General features: G+C 40.4%; 2 protein-coding genes and 3 non-coding genes across 13 annotated transcripts in view; 4 read left to right on the top strand and 1 right to left on the bottom strand.

Annotated features, from left to right (window-relative positions):
* The window catches only part of PBRM1 (polybromo 1), a 69,126-nt gene extending 53,120 nt beyond the window's left edge, over window positions 1-16,006 (bottom strand). The window contains exons 1-11 of one of the 9 annotated variants that reach the window (XM_040590154.1): window positions 15,956-16,003; window positions 13,212-13,334; window positions 12,023-12,178; window positions 11,213-11,310; window positions 10,494-10,641; window positions 8,031-8,174; window positions 7,213-7,329; window positions 6,562-6,630; window positions 5,659-5,757; window positions 4,420-4,505; window positions 1,738-1,836 (exon numbers count right to left, since the gene is read on the bottom strand). In XM_040590154.1, coding sequence (XP_040446088.1) covers window positions 1,738-1,836; window positions 4,420-4,505; window positions 5,659-5,757; window positions 6,562-6,630; window positions 7,213-7,329; window positions 8,031-8,174; window positions 10,494-10,641; window positions 11,213-11,310; window positions 12,023-12,178; window positions 13,212-13,250 — 1,055 coding nt within the window. In that variant the 5' untranslated portion in view covers window positions 13,251-13,334; window positions 15,956-16,003. Of the gene's footprint in view, window positions 1-1,737; window positions 1,837-4,419; window positions 4,506-5,658; window positions 5,758-6,561; window positions 6,631-7,212; window positions 7,330-8,030; window positions 8,175-10,493; window positions 10,642-11,212; window positions 11,311-12,022; window positions 12,179-13,211; window positions 13,335-15,450; window positions 15,497-15,955 lie in introns of those variants that run through there. The other 8 variants (XM_040590160.1, XM_040590162.1, XM_040590156.1 and 5 more) reach the window with 8 other exon arrangements.
* A 130-nt stretch (window positions 16,007-16,136) lies between these two features.
* GNL3 (G protein nucleolar 3) lies at window positions 16,137-25,061 on the top strand. The gene is made up of 15 exons (XM_040590180.1): window positions 16,137-16,245; window positions 16,512-16,570; window positions 17,000-17,137; window positions 17,790-17,900; window positions 18,078-18,161; window positions 18,636-18,771; window positions 19,676-19,779; window positions 20,683-20,818; window positions 21,201-21,288; window positions 21,661-21,844; window positions 22,449-22,591; window positions 23,304-23,440; window positions 23,994-24,202; window positions 24,533-24,614; window positions 24,704-25,061. The coding sequence occupies exons 1-15, from the start codon at window positions 16,233-16,235 to the stop codon at window positions 24,790-24,792; spliced, it is 1,713 nt and encodes a 570-aa protein (XP_040446114.1). The 5' UTR covers window positions 16,137-16,232; the 3' UTR covers window positions 24,793-25,061.
* Window positions 18,831-18,902, top strand: LOC121088146. Its single transcript, XR_005827852.1, has one exon. It is a non-coding gene; the product is annotated as a small nucleolar RNA SNORD19 (small nucleolar RNA).
* LOC121088147 lies at window positions 21,026-21,099 on the top strand. Its single transcript, XR_005827853.1, has one exon. It is a non-coding gene; the product is annotated as a small nucleolar RNA SNORD19 (small nucleolar RNA).
* LOC121088148 lies at window positions 22,082-22,158 on the top strand. The gene has a single exon (XR_005827854.1). It is a non-coding gene; the product is annotated as a small nucleolar RNA SNORD19 (small nucleolar RNA).

Raw genomic sequence — 25,061 nt, forward strand, 5'->3', positions numbered from 1 at the left:
AACAAGATCTGAAGCATGTTCAGGAGATACAGCAATAGGAACATGGTGGTTGGAACATCCCAAGGATATTAAAAATTCTCAAGAGCTATTGTAATCAGCCTAGAGGACAAGGGGAAGATGGAGGAAGGCATCTCCCCCACAGGTGGGCTCTCTGAGAAGAGGTGAAAGGTGTGTAATTATTAATATTTTCCAATAGGTGGCTTCCAAAGTACGGTAATGGTGGCAATGCCAAACACAAATACCCGATTGGTCTCCTGACCAGTAATTTTATCATTTCATAAGCCTGTGTTACGAAGTACAACAAAATGATAACCTTAACCCAGTCCCCAGAGGTGATAAACAGCACAGCAGGGAACACATACAGCAAGTAAAGTGTTACAGAACGCAACTCTGAGAGCAAACAAATCAACACTGTGACAAGTGACTATTAAACTAATATAATGGATGTCTATAAAAAAATTTAACACACTCTGGTCAGACCTATCGTTATCGCAACCCTTTGTGTTCCACATTGGGTGTCAAAAACAACTGTTGCACTTCAACCCAGCAGACAGCTAAATACCACACAGCTTCTTGCTCACTCCCCCACCCTGCAGTGGGATGGGGGAAAGAACTGGGGAAAAAAAGTAAAATTCATGGGTTGAGATAATGACAGTTTAATAGGACAGAAAAGGAAGGGATAATAATAATAATGAAAAATTATAGAAGAATTAGAATATGCAAAACAAGTGATGCACAATGCAATTGCTCACGACCTGCTGACCGATGCCCAGTCAGTTTCTGAGCAGCAGCTTCCAGCCAGCTTTCCCCCTGGTTTATACACCGAGCATGACGCCATATGGTATGTAATATCCCTCTGGCCAGTTTGTCCTTGACTTAGCCAAGTCCTTGACTTAGTGTAAGCGCTGCTTAGAACATCTAAAACTTTAGTGTGTTATCAGCATTATTGTCTCCTAAATCAAAAATGCCATCCTACACCAGCTACTAGGATGAAAATTAACTCTATTCCAGCCAAAACAAGGACAGTACCTTAAAGTGGCACCAACTCTATACACATGCTCAATCCCTTAAAGACCGTTGTAGCTGCTGTGTTAACCATGGTTTCAGAGTATACACACAGGGAATTAGCAAGGAGTAGCACTGTTTCAAGACAGTAACCCAGAGACTGTAGACATGAGACCTCTGCTAGGTACCAAAATTCTCAGCTGATGACTGAAAGAACAAGCCAGCGTCCAGTAATCCAGTCTACTCAGCAACTTTGCCATAAATGCATCCCAAAGTCAATACTTTCTTTTTACTGGTTTCATTGGTTTCCACTATCCAGCTCTTAATTATTTAATCTAACTTACTATTTCTTTTTAGTCTCCAAATGTATTTTTTCTAGGTTTACAACACATTTCCATGAGGTTTTTTCACCTGCTTTATTTCGTAATGAAGCTTAACATATTGCTCTTCAGAACATTTCTAAGGAAATAATTGCATAAAAAGTATTTCATGACAGGTGTTCTTAAGTGTTAAATATAAAATCAAACATGGAAGAGTAATTACAACCAAGTAACTTATTACATCGTAATAGATATTTGACTGGAATATATTTGAATCTCAAAAGTATTGGTGTCAATACTGAAGAGCACTAAAAAGAAAACAAACAAACAAAAAATCCCAAAACAAACCAGAAAAAATTAATATTTCCATATGATGATGGCCCAGCTTTTTGTCCAAGTCCAATTTACTTACCGATAATATTTGTTAGAAGAATTTCTCTCATCACCAACACTGCCTTTACCCTGTGAGGAAGGACCTGTCAGCTTGGAAGCAGCCAAATTTGATGGAGTCCTTAAGGTAGAAGAGACAAGCCAAGGAAAGGGAAAGGGGGGGGGGGGGCGGGGAAAGAAAAAAAAAAAAAAAAAAAAAAAAAAAAGAGGTCCACCTTAGACCCAAGAAAAGATGCAGCAAAGACAAAGCTTTTTACAGAATTACTTTGATAGATCAGCCAACAGGTTTGGAGACAGACATAACATGTTTTAAAGCTAAGAGTAAAGTAATACTAAGATACATTTAGTGCCCCAGCATTGATAACAGTTTTGTTTATAAAGTCAGAGGAAGGTAACACTTAGATTCAGGATTAATAGCTATATAAACAGCTCAGCCTACATCAGCAGTGAAAGCAGCCAACAAAATGTACCTTAGCATCCAAACAAAGCAAATCATACAGATTCAATCATGTTTTATCAACACTTAACAAAATCACTGTCCAGCTGCTTGACAATGTATATTGTTAAGCAACTTTATTTTGCCACTTTATTTAAGGGAGGACAGTTAAACACACCAACAAAGAGCAATTTAGTATGACTAAGGATACAATGAAAGCTGCAATAGAAAAGCATTATTTTTGACACAGAGGCAACATGTCTGCAAAAATTAGGTTAGTAGCGTTATGATGAATTTGAGCCTGATCATCAATGACAAACAGATGTAAATTTAGAAGAAAAATATAGCAAATTAACTTTAAATGAACTTATGGGGGTATTTTACCAAAATCAATGATACAGCAATTACGCAGTTAGGAATTTAATTAAAAAATAATGATTCTGGGATGCAGATGCAGCAAAAGAAACAAAAAAGAATACTGGTTCAATAAAAAAAGCAATCACTGAAATGCAGAACAGCAGGTAAAAGGTTTGGACTTTTCTCTCACCCCACATTTTTTTGCATTCAGCCCAATATTATTGTAGGCTGCTTCAGGTTTGCGTTTGCTTTTTTTTTTTTTTTTTTGCCAAGTTAGAGAAACAAAGAAGGGAGTTGTCAGTTATTCTGACATTCAGATTACTTCAGGATTTGCAGGTCTCTAACAAACACAGTACATAAGAGAACAACTAGTATAAGGTTAACTGAGAAGTAGAAATGGGTTGGCAGTGCAAGAGAGGAATTCCACTAACAAGTATCAGCGTGATTTATCTGTCATCCCTTCTTACGCAAGCAGCTTTATTTTGAAGAAAAAAATGTTAATTCAAAATTAAACGTGACACATACATGTGACATCCTGAGCTGCATCAATGGCCAACACAGTGAGAAAAATAAAATAAAATCACAATAGAAAAACCTCTATGCCTATATGTCATTCTAGTTACTGCAAAGCCAGCATATGTACATTCAGTGTTTGTAGAATCAAGGTTTTCTGGCACTACACGTACTTTTAAGAAGGAAAATTACTAAAATGCGTCAGGAATTACTCCCTAACAGTATTTCTGCTTTTATATTTTTATATACTCCAAAAATGATTCACCCAAACACAGGAAACATGCTAAAAAACCCACTACACAGGTTGAACATCTCGAAGCACCAAATGGCAATAATCCATCAGGTAATAAGCCTACGCAATACTTTTAATACTGACACCATCTACACATTCTTCAGACAACAAAAAAATTTAAACTGCGTTTCAGTAAAGTAAGGGAGTGCTAGTGTTTTCAGTAGTACCATACAAACCTTTGGAGGAAATGAGAGGAGTTATTTTCCAGCATCAAATGCCAGTGAACGGCTCAAATCTTGAAGAGAGTCCACCTTGTAAAGAGTTTGCTAACCATTTGGATTACTTGCAAGACATTGCTTTTATTTTTTTAGATTGTCTCATATGGGCAAATAATATGTAAACCTACTTTTGAGTGTTACTTGTAAGTGAAAAGTTTATACAAGAATACAATTGCATTTCAGGTAAGAAACATCTAAAATGACTAAAACATCTAAAAATGGCATTTCTCTGTACACTATAGATTTTCACAGGAAGAAAATGCTGTTTCCTAAATAAAATCATTCCTTCAAACAAACAGAGATATCAATCAGTGGTTTATACTTGCCTGTTCAAAACCAAATCTATACTTCACTGATTAATAAATCCAGATCTTATTTCTAGCTATGAAAAGAGGAACAGGATACCGGTTTTCAAACAAAAGTTTATATAATGTGGACTTCCCTCTAAATATCTTTTGCCAGAGGTCTTGTTCCTATGTTTCTGCTCCTACCTAATCAACTGTGAGCTCTTACATTTCAGCTCCTAAGAAGGTTCAAGAATATCCAGCATTTTTTTAAAGCAAAACACAACAAAGCACCTTGTTCCTCACTATTCCTTTTCTGTTATTAAGTTATAAACATGTGGTGGAAGCTGGCCATAGCTTGAGTTATAAAAGATCCACTGACACTAGTTTTCATAATCAAATACCTCACAGAAATATTTCACCACAAAATTATTTAAATAAAAAGTTTCCTTCCAAAAACTATTTTACAATTTATAACTTCTAAAACAACAATAAACTAAGTTTTCAAGCAATTATTTCCCACTCTACTCTCCACAGCAAAATTCAGGGAATGTCTACAGAGATTTTTTATGTGAGATTATAAAAAGAACTCTATTCGCAGTACCTGATTCGGAGACTTGATTTGGCCAACTCACTGTGTTCAATTTCAGCCTTTTTCATATTAAATATTTTCTTAATCGCGTTTGCATCCTGTCAATTAAAAGAATTTTTTTTTTTTAATGTTGAAAGTGAAGAATGTTCTAGTCAGGTATATCCATCTATCTAAAAATCTAAAACAAAAATGAAGGGCTTTTTACACTTACATATAAAAAAATTCTGCATGAGAAAAGAAGCACAGAACAAAGGCTACCTGAAATATACCCACAGCGGTCTGTAAAAACTGACTAGAATGGCTGAGCAGCTTCAAGGTCATTTTTTATCACATCTTTAAAAAAAAATATCTGCATTATGCAAATATACACGAACACCACTTTAAAAAAAAAAAAAAAAAGAGGCAAATGAGTTTCTGGGCCTTTGCAATCAAGAAGTTTACAAAGCTTTACAATGCTTTCTGATTCTCCACCTGTGGAACTTGATACTCGGAGTAACAGTTCACAAAATAGAGACTGCAAGTTTTGAGTGAGGTTACAAGTGTGTCAATATCACTAGGAACTGAAACTACAACCCAAACAGAAGTGCAATTGGAAAAGTCCAAGAACCACTTACATAATAGTGTTACACATACACAAGGTCTCCCACTACAAGGCCCTTAAAATCCGAGCACACAAAGGAATAATTTGCCACTGAAATTCTCTTACTTCCAGAGCACATGGAACAGCAATGTGGTAATTCATATACAAAATGCTATTGAACCAAGTATGAAAAAGATAGGAGATGCAATTTGGTCACAAAAATACGGCTAAAAGGAAAAGGAACTTCAAAAACTATGCAAAGAAGGCATGACTGGTTTAGAAGCTTGTGAAGAAAACCATAACCAGTTCCTGCAGTCTGGAAAAAGGTAACAGCTGGTTACTACTGCTATCCCTGGAACCTGTAGTTTCAGCCATTTCAATGTCAATCGCAAGTACAGGGACCCTCCATTCCTCCAAAGGAGTCAAGTAACTCATATCCCAAGATAAATTTAATTGGAAAAAATCATGTAACGCAAGAAAAAAAATTACATACACCCCAATTATACTAAAAGCAATATATAAAAAGGAAAAGCCACCAATAGCTATTTTTAAAAAAAAAATAAAACAAGAGTCTAGGGCCTTATGCTAAAGATTCATTTAAGTATTAATCAGCAGGGAAAGTAGTAAAGAAAATCTGAACTGAAATCAAACTATGAACAACTGAAACTAACCTTGAATACTTGTGATCCAGGCTCATTGTAGGTTTTAGCATTCTTTGCCAGAAGATCTATATCCTTGGCCATTGCATGAATGCTTTTATAGGTTCCGTTCTATACAACAAAAAATGGAACTGGTTAAAGTGGCAGCCTTCAGATAGCATGAGAACTAAGTCAATAGTGAAAGGCAAAGGGAATTCATACAGAATAAAGCGAACATTTGTAGAAAAACAAGAACATATGCATAAAAAAAAAAAAAAAGAGGACAGCTAAGTATCTGGAAAAAGTAATCAAAAAAGAAAGTAACAAACTTAACTGCTAAGGCCTTAGAGCTCATGAATGCTAAGTAAAAGATTGAAAAAATACTTAATATGTTAGATTACCACAACTTCAAAGGTAAAATGACATTTTGTCAGAACCCTTCATTCTCCAGTTCAATTAGTCTATGTGCTATCCCTCACTATTATACAAAATGCTAGAATTACACAACAGTATTTCAAATTACTAGAGAAGTAAGATGAAGAATGCATCAGTACAAAACATCTATTTATGGCACCAGAACAAAGGTAGGTGATGATAATGCACGACCAAGCTTCAATACTTCAATGTTTTACATTAGCAGTACTTGCCAAGGAATGACTTTAAACCATTAAACATCAAGGAACCCAAGATATTCTGGCTTAATGCCAGCACACTACAGTTTACAATGCTGGATCTTCAACACAGCTACTTCTGCAGCATTAACCCAGGAGAGAACATTAAATCAGCATAGTGTTCAGATTTTTAAATAGCAGGGGAAAAACACATAGTAGGAAAGGCAGTCTTTCCTACTGCCATAAACTCTGGTTTCTAATAATTTCAGAATGCTTTCTGTTGAACAAGTCTATACTTTGACACGTTAATACGCTCATACTGTACCTGTATCCTTTGGGCAATAGTTTTAAGATCTATGGGCTCCTTTATTATTGCATAATAATCTGGATATTGCTGGAAAACAAAAATAATTTATATGTTACTATAAACAATCACAAATCTATTGTTCTAATAGCTCACAAAACAAGCTATTAGATGAATTACAGGTAAGAATAGTATAAGCTTCATAAACATAGCATTAGGCTCCAATTTGGGCAAGCCAGATCATAAGGCAGATAGAAAGAATTCTAATTCATCAATAAATTGATGTAAAGGAACATTTCTGTCTGAAAGCCAAATACATGGTGACAGTTTTCAGAGCATTTATTTTCCTGGTTAAGCTTGTTATGCCACACCCTGAAACAGGACAGTGAAATCACACATCTTTAAAAAAAGATTAAAAACTCTGCAGCAAAAAAACCAAATTACCTAAACTGGCACAAGAGGCCAAGCCCCAGTCTGCAATGAAGGGCTGGGAACAAGTGGATAGGAGCAAAAAAGGGAGAGAAGCTCTAAAAACAGCTGGAGTTTGCCACCAGTGAGACAGTAACAAAAAACTGCATCCTGAGTGTGCACATCACAGCATTTAAAATCTGTTGTTATATAAATGTTCAGGTTTCTAACTTAGAACACAACCAGTACTATTAAAATACCCACCACTTTAGAAGGAAGTTTCTGAAACAGTTCACTTATGAGGCGTCCTGATGGGTTTGTGGCAACAGCTACAGCTTCAAGAAGCTGTTCAAGAATTTCCTTCAGGTAGCCTGGCGATGACTAACGTAAGAAATGAAACGACAAGAAGTTTTAACAGCAGCCATAGTGGAGTGTTCTAAGTTGCACTGAAATATATGAATTAACTTTTCAAAGACAGAAAAGAATCAGCCATAAAACACAGATGCAACTTTTGAGGACAGCATTGTTTACGCATTAAGGTAAAGCACATGAGAAAACTTTAATTTCACATTAACACTGCAGACTGTCAGACATACTTTACATACTGTTAGGATAGACTTGGTTATCAACATTAATGAAAACATGCATCCCTACATCACGAAAACCAGACAAGTCCAAACTTCCTATCATCATATCTGGCTTACAAAACACTCCCAGAACAGCTGCGCTGAGTGGGACACATGCTGGAAAATGATGTCATTAGACATGAAGCTTGCTTGCATCGAACCTCAATGTTGGCATGATATCAAGCACACATACTAGTTTCCACTAAATGAGAACCACATCTTACCCCTATCAGAAAACCCTGTAACATTTTTATTTGCTAGGCAAAAGTGAAACACACATACAATGCTGTGAAATTACTGACTTATAAACTTGTATAAGAAATACTTTTTGGGGCATAACTTAACTATGAAAAGACTTAATGCTTTTTCACATATGGAGGCCAATCTCCCTCTCAGAGTCAGCTGACATACACAGCCATGGCCTCCTCCACCTGCAGCTGTCATGCCCACACTTACTAATTCAGAATTTGTGCCTTGATTGTCATGTCCTTCCTCATCTTCGTCTTCCTCCTCAGCATCACCTTTTTGAACAAATTCATTTTTTGTGCGCAAATACAACTCCCATAATTTGCAGGCAGCTTTATATTCAGGAGAATCAGGCTGCAAAAACAAATCAAATATTTTACTCAAAATTCAGACCACTCTAATCTGAAGGAAATCTATAAATTACTGGTTGAAAGGTATTGAATGCATTAAATAAATAATAGAAAACCTGTGAAATTCCTGCTCCAGTCGTTCTTCAACAGCGATATTAAGAATTGCAATAAGCACTAGAAAATACCACCTCTATCACTCCAAGTCTTTCAGAAAACTTAGCAATAAAATTACTTGAGTTGAGGCTTGGACAAGCCTATTAGATAAATCTGGAGAAATAACTAGGTTTTGTTGAAGCGTAACACTATCAATATCTAAAATAGACTAAACATCAGGATGCCAGAAATGTGATTTAAGCCAATATTGCTGCCATTGTGTAGCACTTGAAAATTACTTTCTACAAAAGAAGAATGCCAATAAATGAGCCAGTATCTCTGAAAGCACTGCAACGATTTACACCGAGCATTAACTGTGAAATTCCAAAGAACTTGACAACATGCTACCACCTGAGTACACATGTAGGTATAATTTTTGGAAGAGCTAGAAGCATTAGTCAGCAAATTAAGTTTTGTAGATACAGAGTTGGCAGCGGCAGACAAGTGTGTGCCTATTAACATTACTACTTAAGAACACTACCCAGAAAAAAAGACAGCTTTTCCACTCTTCTGTATTTTTCTTTCCCTTTCCTCTGTCACTTAACCTCTATTTCAGGTATTCCTGCAGATATGCCACTTTACTACTGCTGATTACGCTCTTCTTACTTCACTCTCAGCCTCTGACGGCTTGTAATACAAATGAGAAACTAAAATGAGAACTGTTCTTAAACTTGCCTTATTAGGCTTAAATATTCTCAAGACATTAAGCCAGGTGTCAATTATGAGGACCAGAATACCAGAAGGGTATTCTGCTCCGCTAGTCTGCTTCCTTCCATGTTAATGCAAGATGCTCAAAAGTGTAAGACTCGAACCAAAATACTAAAAAACCAAAGGCTTCCATTTTAATGTAGCACGGCTCACAACACACCTGATGCAGTAAAGACCTTGACAATGAATCAGCCATCCTTGTCTTACATGCATCACTGGAACTGTGTGGGTAAGGTAAAAAATGACAAAAGAAGAAGTTACGTTTGTGTGCCATACCTCCAGCTCAGAACTCACTGTTTCTCTAGAAACATCAACATTCCTTCATCCTAGAAGGATGGCTACCTACTCCTATTCTACACACAAGAGTTTTACGATACAGGCAAAATTATGAGTCCACTACTCTGTAGGCAAAGGCAGCACACATTCTGTAAAACTCATCATTCTTTCCTGCCCTCAAGTCCTTCTCCCTCATGTAGTGACCATGAGAAAGCCAACATCAATGGGCAAGCGCCTTGCAAAGCTTCAGGAGTACAGAGCGAATTCTGAAATCTTTATACTTTTCCTACTGTAACCAGAATGTGCAAATGCATTAATCCATAAATCTGATAGCTTTTCGAAAAGCTACACACACACACATACAAACATAAACAAAATAAACACTGCTTTTCTGAATGTCATCTGGTTATGCCGATTGGATTATTCAGAAAGCAGTCATTTGGATCATCTCCAAAGTCAAAGATATACGAAAGGTAATATTAGCAGTTTCAGATTTGCTGTATCATCTCAGTCACTACATACAATTTCACTGTTCTGTGTATTTAACATAGCCTTCTATTAAACCAGATTAATCCAATTTTTTCCCACTTCCTTAGGGCAACTGCAATAAAAACCCACTAATATCTAAAATAAAACACACACAGTTTGGGGGAATGGACACAGGGGCTGCACCCTTGATGAAATGCATTGTCACATACACTCACAATCTATCATCGCTGACCACGATAATCAATGTGCCTTTTTTTCATATGGCCAATGAAAAAGAAAGATTCAGCGCTCCTACTGTATGGTTGCTGTTATTTATAAACTCTTCTTTTTAGGAAAAAAAAAATCAATTTCTATTTCAAAAGGTTACACAGAGTGTGTTGTAAAATGGAAAGGCTTTGTTAGAAGAGTATTCTTCTCAGTTTACATCTCTATTTTTGCTTTCCACCTCTTTTGTAAAAATGCATGAAAATCCTTCCCAAGTTAATTTATCGTTTTCCAAAGAAAAATTGCTATAGTAGGACATCTTACAAAGACACAGTCAACCTTACAGAAATATATGCAAATAACTGCAATGCATGCTCTTCTCTTACCAATAATAAAGACTAAACTGAAAAGTTTTTCGGCCAAACCAAGGAAGAATTTGAACAACTCTACCACTTTAACAATGAATTTAAGCCTTTGTATGTATTTTCCTCACCTTATAGTAAGCCTTCGCATTGTTAAAGAGAAGCTGAAAATCAGCAGTCAGCACATTCACATCATCATACTCCTCCATCTTTAGCTTCTGCTGGATTTTCATTAAATCAATTGGCTGAGAAACCACTTCATAATAATCTGGCTGATTTCTGTTGTAATGACAAAAAAAAGGCATTATATTCCAAGCAGTAAAATTAAAACTACAGCACTAAAGTTTGTACTTGTCTATGACTAACACAAAGGAAGTTTCAATATATTTTTGTTACAACTAAAAAATCTGACCCTTGGTCTAAGAGTAGACTTTATTACACGTTCCATTATCATCCTCTGTTTTCCGAGTTTAAGATAAAATAAGAGACTGATTTTTACCTCCTGCATTTTCAAAGGTCACTTGATTCATCCTCCAAAGCTATGCCCTTAGTATTACATTCCACCACTTAGGTGGAATATTTTATAGTGAAAGGCATAGATGTTTTAGGCAGGTGTCACAAGAAACATTTTAAATTGATTCAGTGTATCCTTTTTTGACTGAAAAAGGGCACCAATGTTAGCATGTGTCATTGAATAATTACATCAAAAACTTGGATCAAACACTGGTGTGAAACTATGACAAACTTAGCTTAGGTTTTTCACAGCTATTAATGCTGAAGTATTCCTCAATAACCACTTATTCCCTGATTAAATCTCAGGTTCAAGGCTTAACCAGAACCATGGTCTTACCTTCGCTTCGGTGCCCTAATGAAAAGCTCACAAAGGAGCCTGCCCTGTTCATCTTTGTAATCTCTGATGGTGTTGTAAAGTTCATGGCATACAGCAATCTAAAATGCAAGAACAATAAAGTAATGAAAAAGGAGAAAATTTTAAGGAGGTAACAAATCGAAGCCTACTAACAATGGGAAAGACAAGCTGCCAGTCCACAGCATGCCTTAAAGCAGAAGTGTGACAAAATTGGTGCATCTCATACATTAGTACAGTACATGACAAGTATGCCAGGTACTGCAGAATTTTAATTTATTGTTTTGAACATAGGGAGCCTTCTGTCAATGCTAATTCTAAGTAAAACACCCAAAATTTAAATTAATTCAGTACAATTCTTCCCAAGTTATAGACACCTAAAACAACGACAGGGGTTCTTCTGCCCTGCAATTAATTAAAATTAGACTGCTAACTCAAAAGCATAAGAGAGACATTGTACACTTCAGCAATCACTGTCTGTGCCGTTCCTCACTTATGTCTCTCTGCATTTGCTATTCAGACACAGCTCTCAACTTCTGCACATTGTGATTTCATCTTCTCCAAGATCCTTCCATCTGCTAAAATCATCAGCAAAAAAAGGAAAGCAGCAAAGGGAAAAAGGGAAAGAAAAGGATGAAACTGGGGAGACAAGAACAAGCTTAGCCAAGGCAGCAAGAGATTCAGGGCCAGTGTATGTGTGCTACATATGATCATCCATTTTACAACCCAGCATTTCCCAGGCAGGGATACAGTAACCCTAAGAAAAAAACCTGTGCATAATAAGAAGGTACTAACAGGATCTACAGTTGGGAGATTGGAAAGTCTCCTCCTCTTTCTGCTTGGGCCTGGTATGTTTGTGGAGTGGTGGCCATCATCAAAATCTCCTCCACTGACGCTGCTGGAAGGTGAGGTAGCTCTTCGCCTCTTGGAACCCATGGAATCCAACTTCTTCTATAATGAAGAGAGATGTTCTTAAACTCATGGCATTGCATCCAAATTCTCTGCTGAGAGCTAACTACAAAGCTAGCAGCGCTCAGGATGAGTCACGTACATTTGTAATATACTATCGTTCAGTTAAGCCATACATCTAAACACCAGCTTTTTGAAAATTTGCAAAAGTAAAGGGAAATCAAAATGGTTCTACAGTTTTATAGTCACTGATGACAGCAATGTCGGAAAGCCTAGGCCTCATGGTGAAGATTAATTTAGCAGCTTTTACTAGGATATGCTCTTAAACTATCTACATTTTGGTACCTTGTTCCATGCATGATAACTAAGCAAGAACTGCTGTTTCAAAGGAAAAAGCTGTACAGAGAAATGTTCTGGTGTAAACGCACATAATTCCATGTCAAATTAAGAAAAACCAAACACAACAACCAACCAAACAAACAAAAAAACCCCACAAAGAAAACAAATAAATGAAAATGGCTACTGAATACCCTGAACTAGATTCAAGCCAAAAAAAGGTCTGGACCATTGTGTGACCTACCACTCCCACCTTCTGTGTAGGACAAATGGCTCAATAACCAAGAAGTAGAAAAGGCCACCTCCTTTTCTGGCCATCGTTTTCCATTTACCAGCACAAACAGTGACAAGTGAATAACCACCATCCAACAACTACAATGATTTACAAACAAGTTGTTGGGTCTTTCCCAACTTCCAGTGACAGCATCAGAAAAATACCTTTATTTGTAGCTGTCTCAAAGGCTGAAGACAGAAGAGATCCATCTACCCCCCAGCCTATACCTATTTTCCAACCAAACCAAGGAATTTATTCTAGGAAGCAGTTGACTTACAAGGTACGGCAGCACAACATAACCACATTAGAGCATTTATGTTAGGGACAGAATTAGTTTCAAGCACACAAACAAGATGAGTAAAAATAAGGTAGGAATAATTAACAGTTAGGATAAAAAAACCCGAAAGGCTAGGCAGAGGAACAGAGAGAATGGTGCACATACAATCAATAATTTACCAGATTTACCAGAGTACAACCAGCACCTCGAAAAGCCAGTCTCCTCATAGTGTCTGATGGCCAAGTACAGATATCAGGAGAAGGTAACACTCTAAGAGTAGCAAACCAGCAATGGTGTTAGTACAGTCAAAACTAGAAGACAAGAAAAAGGAAAGAGAGAGAAGAAAATTGAGAGTAGATAGATAATTGAAGAATATATTCAAAGAACAAATTGAATAATTACAGTGACACATAAAAAAGCAAGAAAGAGAGGTAACTTTTTTAGGCTAGCAGAAACTCTACAAAGTAATTCTGTACACAGAATGCTAAACATTTCTGTCATTTTTACAGTAAAACAACATTTCTCTACTGTTCCTAAATACACACTGCAGATTTCACAGCCACTTGCTAGAGAATGATTCATCAAGCAGAGCAGTGAATAAACATAAGTGATATCTGACCTGAGAGTAAAAACCAGTAAGCAGTAAAACTTACTGAATATGAAGTAATACAGTGCTTATAAGAAAATAATTTTTAAGGTCAAGAAACATTTAATAGACTCTCTAATGATGATGCATCTCCATCAGGCTTCAGAGTAGATTTTTATCCTCATAAGTAAGCAACATTAAGTACCCAGCCTTACAGGTTCGCTAAAAATATACCCCTTTCAATTTCCAAGCAGTCTCCAAGTCTGATTTTTTTCAGAAATTCCATGTGAAATGTACAGAACCATTTTATGATGAAATGACTGCTTCTATGTAGTTCATACAAGTACTCTCTTCAATCAAACCCCAGAGAGATTGTTCCCCTGTTCAGAATTCTGGACGTTTTCAAAACATGCACATACACAGAAATTCCATGCTTCATTAGGTAGCAGTTCATCTCAGGAACAGACAACTAGCCTGTCACTTTTGGCACTGCCTCCAACTTTTATCCGAGAGCTACAGTATCAAACTGCTAACATCAGGGGCGTGCTGATGTGGAGGCTGCTAGAAAACACAAGTTCTTGGTTGTGAAAGAAAGGCAAGAGGGAATACTGGAATCAATAATTCTGGTTCACCCAGGAACCTGGAAGTACACTCAGTAAAATCCCACCCTGAAACAAAGATTTGGGGACACCCCCCCCCACCAGCAGCTGCCTGCAAACTGCATATAGGCTTCTCCACATCAGTTATCTGAGGCACGCACACTGCAGCTCTCAGCCACACACAGATGCTGGTTGCACTTGCACGATCAAGACATCTGGCCATTCCGTACACGGCCTCCAAAACCATTTTTCTCCTCTAACAACAGAGGAAGGTGCAAAACATGCACCAGTCTGAACAACATCATGAATACTCAGTGAAAGAACTGTTTATGTAAAACTCCTTCTGAATGTCCGGCCCCAAAATGCAAACTTCTTTCTAGATCTCCACACTTACAAACAAGACAGTCCTACTGTGGACAGAAATGTATTTTGTTTTACTTAAGAACACTCTCCTAGACTTTCTTCTGCAATCTAACTGCTCGCTCACAAATCTCTCAGCTGTCACACCAAGAATCTCCACCGCCACAAACAAGCCATGTCCTACACAACAGGAGCGTGAGCGTCTGCTTAATAACTGCTCACACCGCTCATAAAAACGTCACATAAGCACAGATATCTCTGTAAGAAATGCTTTGGCCATTACTAACATGCATGTATATAGATATATACACAACGGGTAGAAGACTGCCTCTCCTGAAAGTTGTACTAGACCGATCACCACACGTATTACTCAGTTCAACCTTATTAAATGAACAGTTTTACGTGCATTTGAGGTAACACGCTTAAAGCAAGGCGACGAGGTTCCAGCACAGGTTTCATGTTCTTCCTCCAAGAAGAAAAAAGCTAAAAGCCAAGAGATACCATGGAAAGTATCTTACCGCTATCAGATCTCCCCCATCTCAACAGAAATACCCACCAAACCATGGTAAACTTCACAAACGAACAAAGGAGGGAAACACAGCCAGACCCCCCTTCCACCCATTACCGACCGCACTGAAACCAGCTACACCACGGGAAGAGGGGGCCGGCAGCAGCCAGGCGCTATAAAAGGACAAAGTTGGTGAAGCAGCGAGAGCCGCAGCACCGTGATCGTTTCACCAGCACCGGGACGGGCAGCAGAGGCAAAACATGTCACGTCCCCCAGCCCCCCGCAGGCGGGCCCCTGCCGGCAGCCGGCTCGCCCCCTGCCCGGTTTGTGAGGTGTTACTGTCGGCAGGGGAAGGAGGAGACAAAGAAAATCACCTTTTCGGGCGCGGGGCCAGCCCGGCCCCTCACGGCCCGGCAGGACGGGGCCCCGCTCCCGCCCCGCGCTGCCGCCCACACCGGGCGGGGCGCGCCCCCTGCCCCGGGCCTCACGCCGGAGGCCCCGGGAGCGGCCCTCAGCCACCCGCCCGCCGCTGTCACCGCTGCGAGCTCGGCCCGGGGCCGGCACAGCGGGGAGCAAAGCGCTGAGGGAGACACCGGGGCCAGCGGGGTTGGGACACTGGTGAGGGACAGCGACACCGAGGGGGCCGCCGCAGGGCGGCCCGCGCCCAGGGCCCGGGCCGCTGCGGGAGGCGGGGACGGGGGAGGTGACAGAAGGCGGAGGGGCTCGGTGCCCCCGGGCCCGGCGCGGGCCCCGCCACGGCGGAGCTGCTGCGCGGCCGGGCGGCGCTGCTTCCCCGCGGCGGCCACACAAAGGGAGGCAGCGGCCTCCTGGCTTCGGCCCGCCGCCCCGCCTGCGCGACCTCGGCGCCGCGCCGCTCACCCAGCCGGCTCCGCTCCGCCTCCGACAGCCGCGACCGCACTCGCCCTCCGCCGCCCGCCCCGCCACCGCTGCTGCCGCCGTCGGCGCCGCCGCCGCCGCTCGGTACCGCCGAGCCCGCCGCTGCCGCAAAGCCCGCCCGGCCGCCAAACGCGCCGAGCCCGCGCGACACCTCTGGCGAGGAAGGGCCGCTTCGCTTTACGGCAGCGCCCGCCGGCGGGAGGAGGCAGGAGCGCGGCCTTCCACGTGGGGCCGCGGCCGAGCGCGGCCCGGCGGCGCCATGAAGCGGCCTAGTGAGCGGCGGGCGGGGGCGCCGGTGGCCGGTGGCGGGGCGGGGCGGGCCGAGCCTCGGGCAGTAGCACCGGCGAGCGCCCTGAGGCGAGGGGACGCCGGGTGCGAGCGGCGGCCCGGGTCCGGGGAAATGGCGGCGGGCGCGAAGGTGGCGGCAGCGGCCCGCGGCGGGGTAATCGGACAGGGGGGCTGGAGGGAATGGGTGGCGGTGGGAGCTCGGCTGCCCCCCGGGCTGTCCCCGCGAGCTGAGCGGCGCGATGTCTTGCAGAGCTGAGGAAGGCCAGCAAGCGGCTCACCTGCCACAAGCGCTACAAGATCCAGAAGAAGGTGAGTCCCGGCGGGCGGCCCCTGCCCGTGGGGCGCGGGAGAGGGGGTCCAACTAAAGCTCCGTGCTAATGAGTTTAACGCTAAAAGCATTTTATATATATTATTATAGAACCGTGTTGTACCTATACGTGTACGCAATGGGGATGTTATATTGAATGTGAAGGAGTCGGGACTATGGCGAGCAATTTGCTTTCCAGCTACCTTTGGCCGATGATGTAGCAGGGAGTGTAGATTTTTTACAGCGTTCCATTTTGTATTATTCTGGGCTGGTAGATCAAGCGTAGCTTTACGATGAGACATTATGCAATCGACACACTGCAATCTAAAGTCAGAAATATACTACTTTCTACTCTGTATCTTTAAATAGAAAGGATACATCCCATTTTTCTTTGCCTTAGACTGAGAAAATATTCTTGTGCCCATCTTCAGATCAGAGAACACCACCGAAAAGTCAGAAAGGAGGCCAAAAAACGTGGACGCAAAAAGCCCAAGAAAGATCCCGGTGTTCCCAGTGCCGCACCATTTAAGGAAGAGCTTCTACGGGAAGCGGAGCAAAGAAAGCAGAGGGTAAAATAGTTTGTGGTAAAGAGGACAAGAACTGAGACCATTCCTATCTTCAAGGAAGCTTTGCATGCACATGCGCACACCAGAGGTGCAGTCATGGTAGACTGCAAATTGTCCTAGCAGACATGTCCTTTGGAAAAATAATACTTTTTATTTCCAGCGTTATAGAGTGTGTAACAATTTACTCTTTTATTTTTAACCTCCATTTCATCACTGTGTTTATTAAACATGCTGCAATTGTTCTTTTTAATGTAATCTGAGTTGTCTGTGATGCTAAGATACGTAGATGTCCCATCAGAATACTAGAAGTTAAGTCCTGGCATTACATGATTACACAGAAAATAAGGATCTACCATCTGCAGCATGGAGTAATGTGACACGAGAGCAGCACCCATATGGGTTGTAATGTGGTTGCTGCACGGCCGGTTTTGGGGTCTAGCTAGCGGATGTGTTGCCTCTGGTTTTGAGGCAATTGGAGGCAAAGTATTTTTTTCAGGGTAGAGTGCAAAAATATGTTCCCAGTGTCACTTGGACAGCCGTGACTTCTAAGATGCCTCAGGAACTTTGGTCAGAAATAACTAAATAGGGAGAAAGAACGATCTTCCTTACCACCTTCAAATATGTTTTATCTTGCTTGGGTTTTGTTTGCAATCAGCTTGAAGAACTAAAACAAAAGCAGAAGCTCAACAGACAGAAAGAACATGAAAAGAAGAGGAAGCTTGAAGCTAAAAAAGCAGCCAAAATCAAGGAAAAAGCAGAGGGAAAGGTAGGTTATCTGGTATGATTTTGATTCTTCAAAGCTTATAGAAGCAATAAAAGTCATCTTGAAACTGTGTCTTCTTAAGCAGTATGTTATGTGTTACATTTTCTGCTGTACATGCACACAAGTATAATACACTAATTCTCAATAAAATTGTTCCCTTTCATTTTTATTTGCATTCAGGAATCCTCCGGCAAGTCTAAAGCAAAGACTAACAAACTGCTGGATAAAAACTCAAAGAAATCATTCTGCAGGGAGCTCAAGAAGGTGAGACACTTCAGCTATTTCTATGTATTTTGATGACAGTCAGCAATGAGACCACTTGTTATTTTCCTTTTTTGCATTACTGTGCAGCTGCTAGACAGTATAAAGGTTGCTTGTGATAAACTTCCAACACTAAGTAAGGGATTTTACGACAGAAACTGTGAAGGTTTCAGTTTTACCTGGTATAAGCTACTAGGATATCCAGCACTTCAAGGCATTAAGACTTTTTTGGGCCAATGTCAATACATAATGAGTCATCAAAGAGCTCTTATAGTAATGAGGTACTGGTATGTAAGAATTTCTTACCTTTAGAGGAAAAAAGATTAAAATTGCTTCAGCTTTCTGGTTTGTAGTTCAGAAGAAAGTTGCTCAACAAGAACACTTGCATGAAACCTCCCCTGCTATTCCAGAGTTGTCATCTGTCAAATGGTCTCTCATGTCCTGTTTGATAGTCTTCTCTCTTCTTTCCTAACCTAGGTGATTGAGGCCTCAGATGTTGTTCTAGAGGTTTTAGATGCAAGAGATCCAATGGGCTGCCGGTGTCCTCAACTGGAGCAAGCTGTAACTTGCTGTGGAGGAGACAAAAAGCTACTCTTGGTTCTGAACAAAATTGGTAAGCAGCACAGGTTTTCTTCAAGTGTTACTTGGTCACTGTGTGGTTCTATAGTAGGTGAGCTATGAAGAAGGTTTAAAGGAATCTGAGATTCCACTGGAGACATGAGATCCAACTCTGAGCTCACTGCCCTACTGAAGGGGTCACATTTCCTCCACCTTTAAGTCTAGTTTGCTAAGAAACTACCACAGACAGGTAAATGCACATTAGCCCCTATCTTCTGCAATAAATTTTGAAGGCATTGGTTAGTCTCAGCTAAATTTGACTAAATCAAAGCCAAATTTTTTTAAGTAAAGATCTTGGATTTTTTAACATCTTTGTGAATGTAAGCCTGTAAGCAGAGGCCACGATGGTGAGTTAAGGATTAGCAAATCAATGCAATAGCTGGATTTGAAGTTTGGCATTGGGAAGTATTTTCTCTCTTCCGTTGCTGTATGAAAGAATCCATGCAAAAGCACGTGAAACCAGCTAAAAAGGATGCAAGTTGCTGAGTTACCAGCAGCAAAAAAAGAAAAGAAAATGCCAACAGTGACAGCAAGAGCAAAGGGACCTTTCTGTTAGAGAAGCCTTTGCAGGGATGATGTGATAATCCTTCACAGAACATCACTGTACCATAGTCTCCTAGCAAGACCCCAGTGTTAAAAACCTAATACAGGGGCCAAAAGTCAAAAATGTAATGGTGGTATGTTCTGCTTGAGGCAGAAAACAAAGACTAAGATTTGTAACGCGGGTTCCTTTGGGGAACATACCCACTGCTTTACTAGAGTTTTTCAGCCAAACATCATTATAAAGAAACATACTCAATGGACAAAATACAGCCTGGCCCTGATTCCACATGAGATTCCCTCCACACAGTGACAGTTATGATTCACAGGAGTAAAACAACTGCTCTCTTTTTTTTCAGATTTAGTGCCAAAGGAGAACTTAGAGAAATGGTTGAGTTATTTAAAGAAGGAGTTTCCAACGGTTGCTTTTAAATCAGCAACGCTGATGAAGGACAGGACAATGGTAAGAGCACTGCAGACTGTCTCATGGCCTATATGTTTGCAATCATACACGCTGAGAAACAGGAATTTTTGTTCTTTGAAATTCCTTCTCTTGTTCGAATATACCGCTGTGACCGGTGGATATGCCTTTGCACTGTGGCTAAGCTTTGCAGTGCAGTGGGGGAGATCTTGCTATTGAAATACGTATTGTTATTTGTGCCCAGGATGCTGCACTAGAGTAAAAGCAAGTGGGCTTTTTTACTGTAAGGAAGATGGTGAGGGCAGGAAGATGAGGCATTTTTCATCTTCCGCACAGGATGGTTGCACTAGTTACATCTGAATTGTTCTGTAGGTAAAGTGGTGCAGGCTGTACTACTGCAATCGTCCTGACTGTGGCCATCAATAAAGGTGGCACCTGACATGATTTCATGAAGAGGATAAAGGTGTTAGCTCCCTATGTCCTAGTCTCAACTCTAAAGATGCTCATTTGAGTCATACATGTATTAATACATAATGCTTCACATGTCTTACCTCTGATAACAGCATAGTGAAATAGACCCTCCTGCAAAACGACGCAGAAACCACAATGCAGAAAGCAGGTTTTGAAATACTTCAAAAAAATTGAAGTCTCTTGAGAGAATGCGAAGATGATTCTGCCATCTGAATGTACATGGTTATTTTATGGTCACACAAGTCTGTAGCACAGCCTGAACTGAAATCACAAGCCCTTTAAGTCAGTTCATTCCTTTTTCTCATAGTAGTTGATGGCTACCTAATTCCTTCTGTCTAGAAGGACACAGTAACATCATCTAATAGAGGATAGGATTTGGAAACGTTACAGTAGATAAATAAATCTATGCATATGTATTTATCTTCCTAAATAGCTCTTGACCATGGTTTTTTTTTTTACCTTTGAATCCTGTAGCAGGAGCAGGTCACAAAAAGACGTGCACGTGTTGATTTATCAAGAACCACTGAATGTTTTGGAAGCAAATGCCTTTTGAAGCTTCTTCAAGAGTATGGCAAGACTCAAAACAAAGCCATTCACGTTGGGGTAGTAGGTAAGCAGTTGCAGAGGCAGAAGGGAGTTTCCTTCTCCTCCCATAAAGCTTTGGTGTCCTGTATTATAGATTTGGTGAAACAACTAACATGTGACTTGCCAATTGGCTTTTTAGTAATTGTTATTGCTTTCATCATGCAGCTTGTGTTGCCTTCCTCCTACCTGATAAGATTTGTGGTGTTACATATAGTGTTTTAGTTATCAGTGTGAGAAATGAGGATACAGACTTTGTCTTACTTCTGTAGTGAAGACTTCAGATCCAACTCTGATCTCACACTGAAGATGTACTTTACCAAAGACACCTGGAAGAAGCAGTTTTGATCAGCGTTACATAGGCTGAGTTTTCTTACCTAACTTACAAGGTTTTATGTGGTTTTCTTCAGGTTTCCCTAATGTGGGAAAGAGCAGCATAATCAACAGTCTTAAAGGAGCTCGTGCTTGCAATGTTGGCCTAGCAAGAGGTGTTACCAAGTAAGCCAAGTCTGATAAAAGCTGTTGATTTCCCTGTTTGTTGTGATGATTACCTTGAGTTTGTGTACGATTTCCATCCATTAGGGGTGAAGTATGCCCCTGTGTGCAGTTTTAAATGCACGCCTGTATTTGCCAGGAGAAAAGATAGTGATCTGTGTGATGCGAGCTGTCATGAGAAAATGCAGTGTATAAACTTGCTTTTTTTGTACATTTAGAGTTGTCCTGCGCAAAGCATGTAAGAAAACAGTGAAGCTGACTCTGTATGAAAGTGCATTCAGTCTGGTGCTGAGCTTTGTGTCTTGCACCCCTCACCATTACCAGTCCTTTTGCTAGTTGGTTACCTTTACTCACAGTGCCTTTCTCTTTGAATAGGTCCATGCAAATTGTGCACATTGATAAACAGACAAAGATGTTAGACAGTCCAAGTATAATTGCAGATCCTTCCAACAGTGCCCTGGCTCTGGCCTTGAGAAGTATCATAGACACTGAAGAATCAGACTCAGCAGATGTGCTTGAAGGAGCAAATGCCATTCTAAACCACTGCAGTAAACAGCAGGTGAGCTCCATCTTTTTCGACACCTTTCACTGCATGTAATTTCTCTATGTTTCTTGGGCCGATAGCAAAAGTTTGTTTCACTTTAATTCTGGTAGCTTTTGAACTGCTTTCCCCTAATCACACAAATGGAAGGCAGAAACAGCATGCCATGATCCTGTCAGCCAGTCTGTTTTCCCAATAAGTTTTCTGATCTTCAAAACACCCTGCTTTTAAGATCTCATCACAGTATCACAGAGTGAAAAATGAAGATATTCTGACTGCTTCCTGACTCCTTCAGTGAAGACCTCAGATCCAACTCTGATTTCACTGTTTCAAGTAGATCAGCCTAAGACTAATTCCCATTCAGTGCTGTGATGACCCTGTTTTCACAAACCATTGTGCTGTCTCTATACACCCACTACTGTGGGTGAATGGCAGCTCAGCTGAGTTTGTTGATGAAGTAGGCATTTTGCTTTGTAATGTTTACTCCCACATGCAAAAGAAAACCAGCTCTTCACTTACTAGTTCATCCTCATTGTAATCCAGTTTGATTTTCTCTTTTATTCCTAAAACTGAGAGAAAATTGGGTATCTCTTTCTGAATGCACCATTTTCTTTTGCACTAGGTAATGATGTACTATACTATCCCAGATTTCAGGAACACAGAAGAGTTTTTGACTTTACTTGCTCAGAAAAGGGGTATGCTGAAAAAGGGAGGTGTTCCTGACATAGAGAATATAGCTAAATTACTACTTTGTGACTGGACAGGGTAGGTATGCTATGAATTTTGCTTTATGCTGCTCACCTTTTTTCACGTTGTTAATCCAGCACAGCAGAAGCTCTGAGTCCTGTGAAGTACACAGAAAGGAGGTTTCTAGCATTTTACTTTGGTAAAGACAGCTGGATTGGCTAACAGATTTAGAGAACGCTATACATCAATAATTTTATAAAGTAGTGAAAGATACATGGAAAGAGTCAAAGCATGTTGCATGTTACTACATAGCCTGTTTGCCAACTTCTGTGAATACTGAGTCCATGTAGTCCTCTTCTAAAGACAGGAAAGGATAAGGCACATTTTCTGTGGAAATTTATAGTGGTTCCTATATTCTGAAGGTGGGAATAAATGTAATTCAGAATCAGTAATAGTAATTGAGTGTGACTTACTCTCCTTGCTCAGGTGGTTCAGCTGCTTTCACAGCTCATGATTTTACAGTTCATGATTTTACGGGCAGATGATTTATGGTGACAAAGTGTGCCATTTCTTTTCCCTCTCAGGAGCGAGCTATCCACTTAAATCTGTTTTTGACAACTTCAGGGTCAAATTTAAATAGCTATTTAACTGCTGTTAAACAGATAATAATAAATTAGTAGGTAGGCAGAAGAGTTTGAGAACTTTGTGCTCTGGGTTTTATTTTTAAATACAGTGATTTAACTATGTTGTCATTGGTTGTTTTTTAATGCTGATTATTTTATTTTCCCAGAGCTAAAGTAAGCTACCACTCGCAACCTCCAGGATCTCAGAGACCACCACCCTATCTTACAGAAGACAAAATAGCTGAAATGCAGGAGTGCTTTAATTTAACGTACCTAGAAGAAGAGAACAGCAACACTGTTCAAGGTAGGACTGTTACTGTAATGCACTGCTACCATTAGTAGTTTTAATGGGAGATTTTAAATGCAGCCTCTCCTGGGGTTTATATGATAGCTTTGCCAATATGCAGTTAAAATGAACCTTTTAAGAAAGAAATGGATTCTGATGCAACAGAACAGTGCATCTGTGTGCTGTCTTAACACAAAATTACCCCTGCTAGTTCTTAGTTTCTAACCCTCCTAAATAGGAAATAAGGAAAAAGACCATTGAAGAGCACACAAACACTAGCTAATTAGGCCAACAAAATACATTTCACTCAGTACAATCTATACTCGAATCCAAGTCTTTAAGCTCCTAGCAGTCTTCTGTAGGTGCCTCAGGGAAAGCTACTCTCATTCGAGAATTGTCCTTTGTTCTGCCTACTTATGGGGGCGTGCCTCTTGTGAAAGGGAGTAGGCAGGACTGTTTTTTGGGGTTTTTTTTCTAGCCCTGACCTAAAATGGCTGTCCTCTCAGGGGGTAGGCGTTCTATCTGGTGCTGTCTAACAGTGACTTAAGAGATGCTTCTGTGTTTTTCCCAGCTTTAAAACGGCGCAGTCTGGCAAGCAGCATCATCTTCCAGTCAGCTGGTATGGCAAATGGGACAATAGAGGAAAATAAAGTGATAGAGGAGGCATCAGAGTGGGAAGACTTGGAAACAAGCAAGGAGGGGGAGGAAGAAGAAGAGGAGGATTTCACAGAAAGTGATGATGAGCAAGACAATGTGGAAGAAAAAAAAGATGTCAAAGAGGTAAATCAGGGTTTCGTTAGGCTGGGTTTAGATGTTTAGATCCTGACACCGAGTATACCCACTCAGCATCCTGCCATAAACTGAGAATGTGTAGGCACTGTAGAGCCCCCAGGAGTACTCAAAAAGTCTTTTCTTCTGGAGATAAGGGTGGGGCTTTTTGCATAATTAAGGAAACAACCTTGCTCTAACTCAGTTCTAAGGCAGTGTGTTCCTGACCAGCTATACAAAGGGACATCCATACTCTCGTCAGTCCCTGTTAAGCTTCATTTGCATGGGAGACTTCATTAGTGATGTCTGAATGAACATATATCTCTGACCTCTGACTTTCAGGAAGGCAAAGCTCAGGTCACCAGAAAAGCAAAGCTTGGAAAACGACAAACAAGTCCTACAAATTCAGAAAAGCAGAGAGCAGGTCTGTATTACAAACCCTGGCTTAAAGGATAGTCTGTAGTACTCTAGCACTTGCACTGCTTTCACTAACATATCATTTTCTTTTCTCAGAAAGTGAACATTCCCATTCACTATCATTCAGCTTGGATAAGACAGCAGATGAAGATGATGCCTACGATTTTAATACAGACTATGTATAATGAATTATGTGTGAAGACACCATTTGGAGGTTCTTATTACTGGCTTTCAGAACAGTCACGAAGACTTGTGTTGCAGCAGAAGTTGGAGGAGTGCCGCATACCTGAGCTGCTGCAAAGATTCACAGTTATTGCTGTGTCAAATAATGTACTTAATAGCATATCGCATTTGATCGTTACAGATTTTATACATGTCCAGCAAACTCACTGTATTTGGCTTTAAGTCCTAAACTTTATTTCCTGTATTAAAGTCTATTTTTAAAAATTCCTAA

This window comes from Falco naumanni, chromosome 4, assembly GCF_017639655.2.
Source record: "Falco naumanni isolate bFalNau1 chromosome 4, bFalNau1.pat, whole genome shotgun sequence".
Lineage (NCBI taxonomy): Eukaryota > Metazoa > Chordata > Aves > Falconiformes > Falconidae > Falco > Falco naumanni.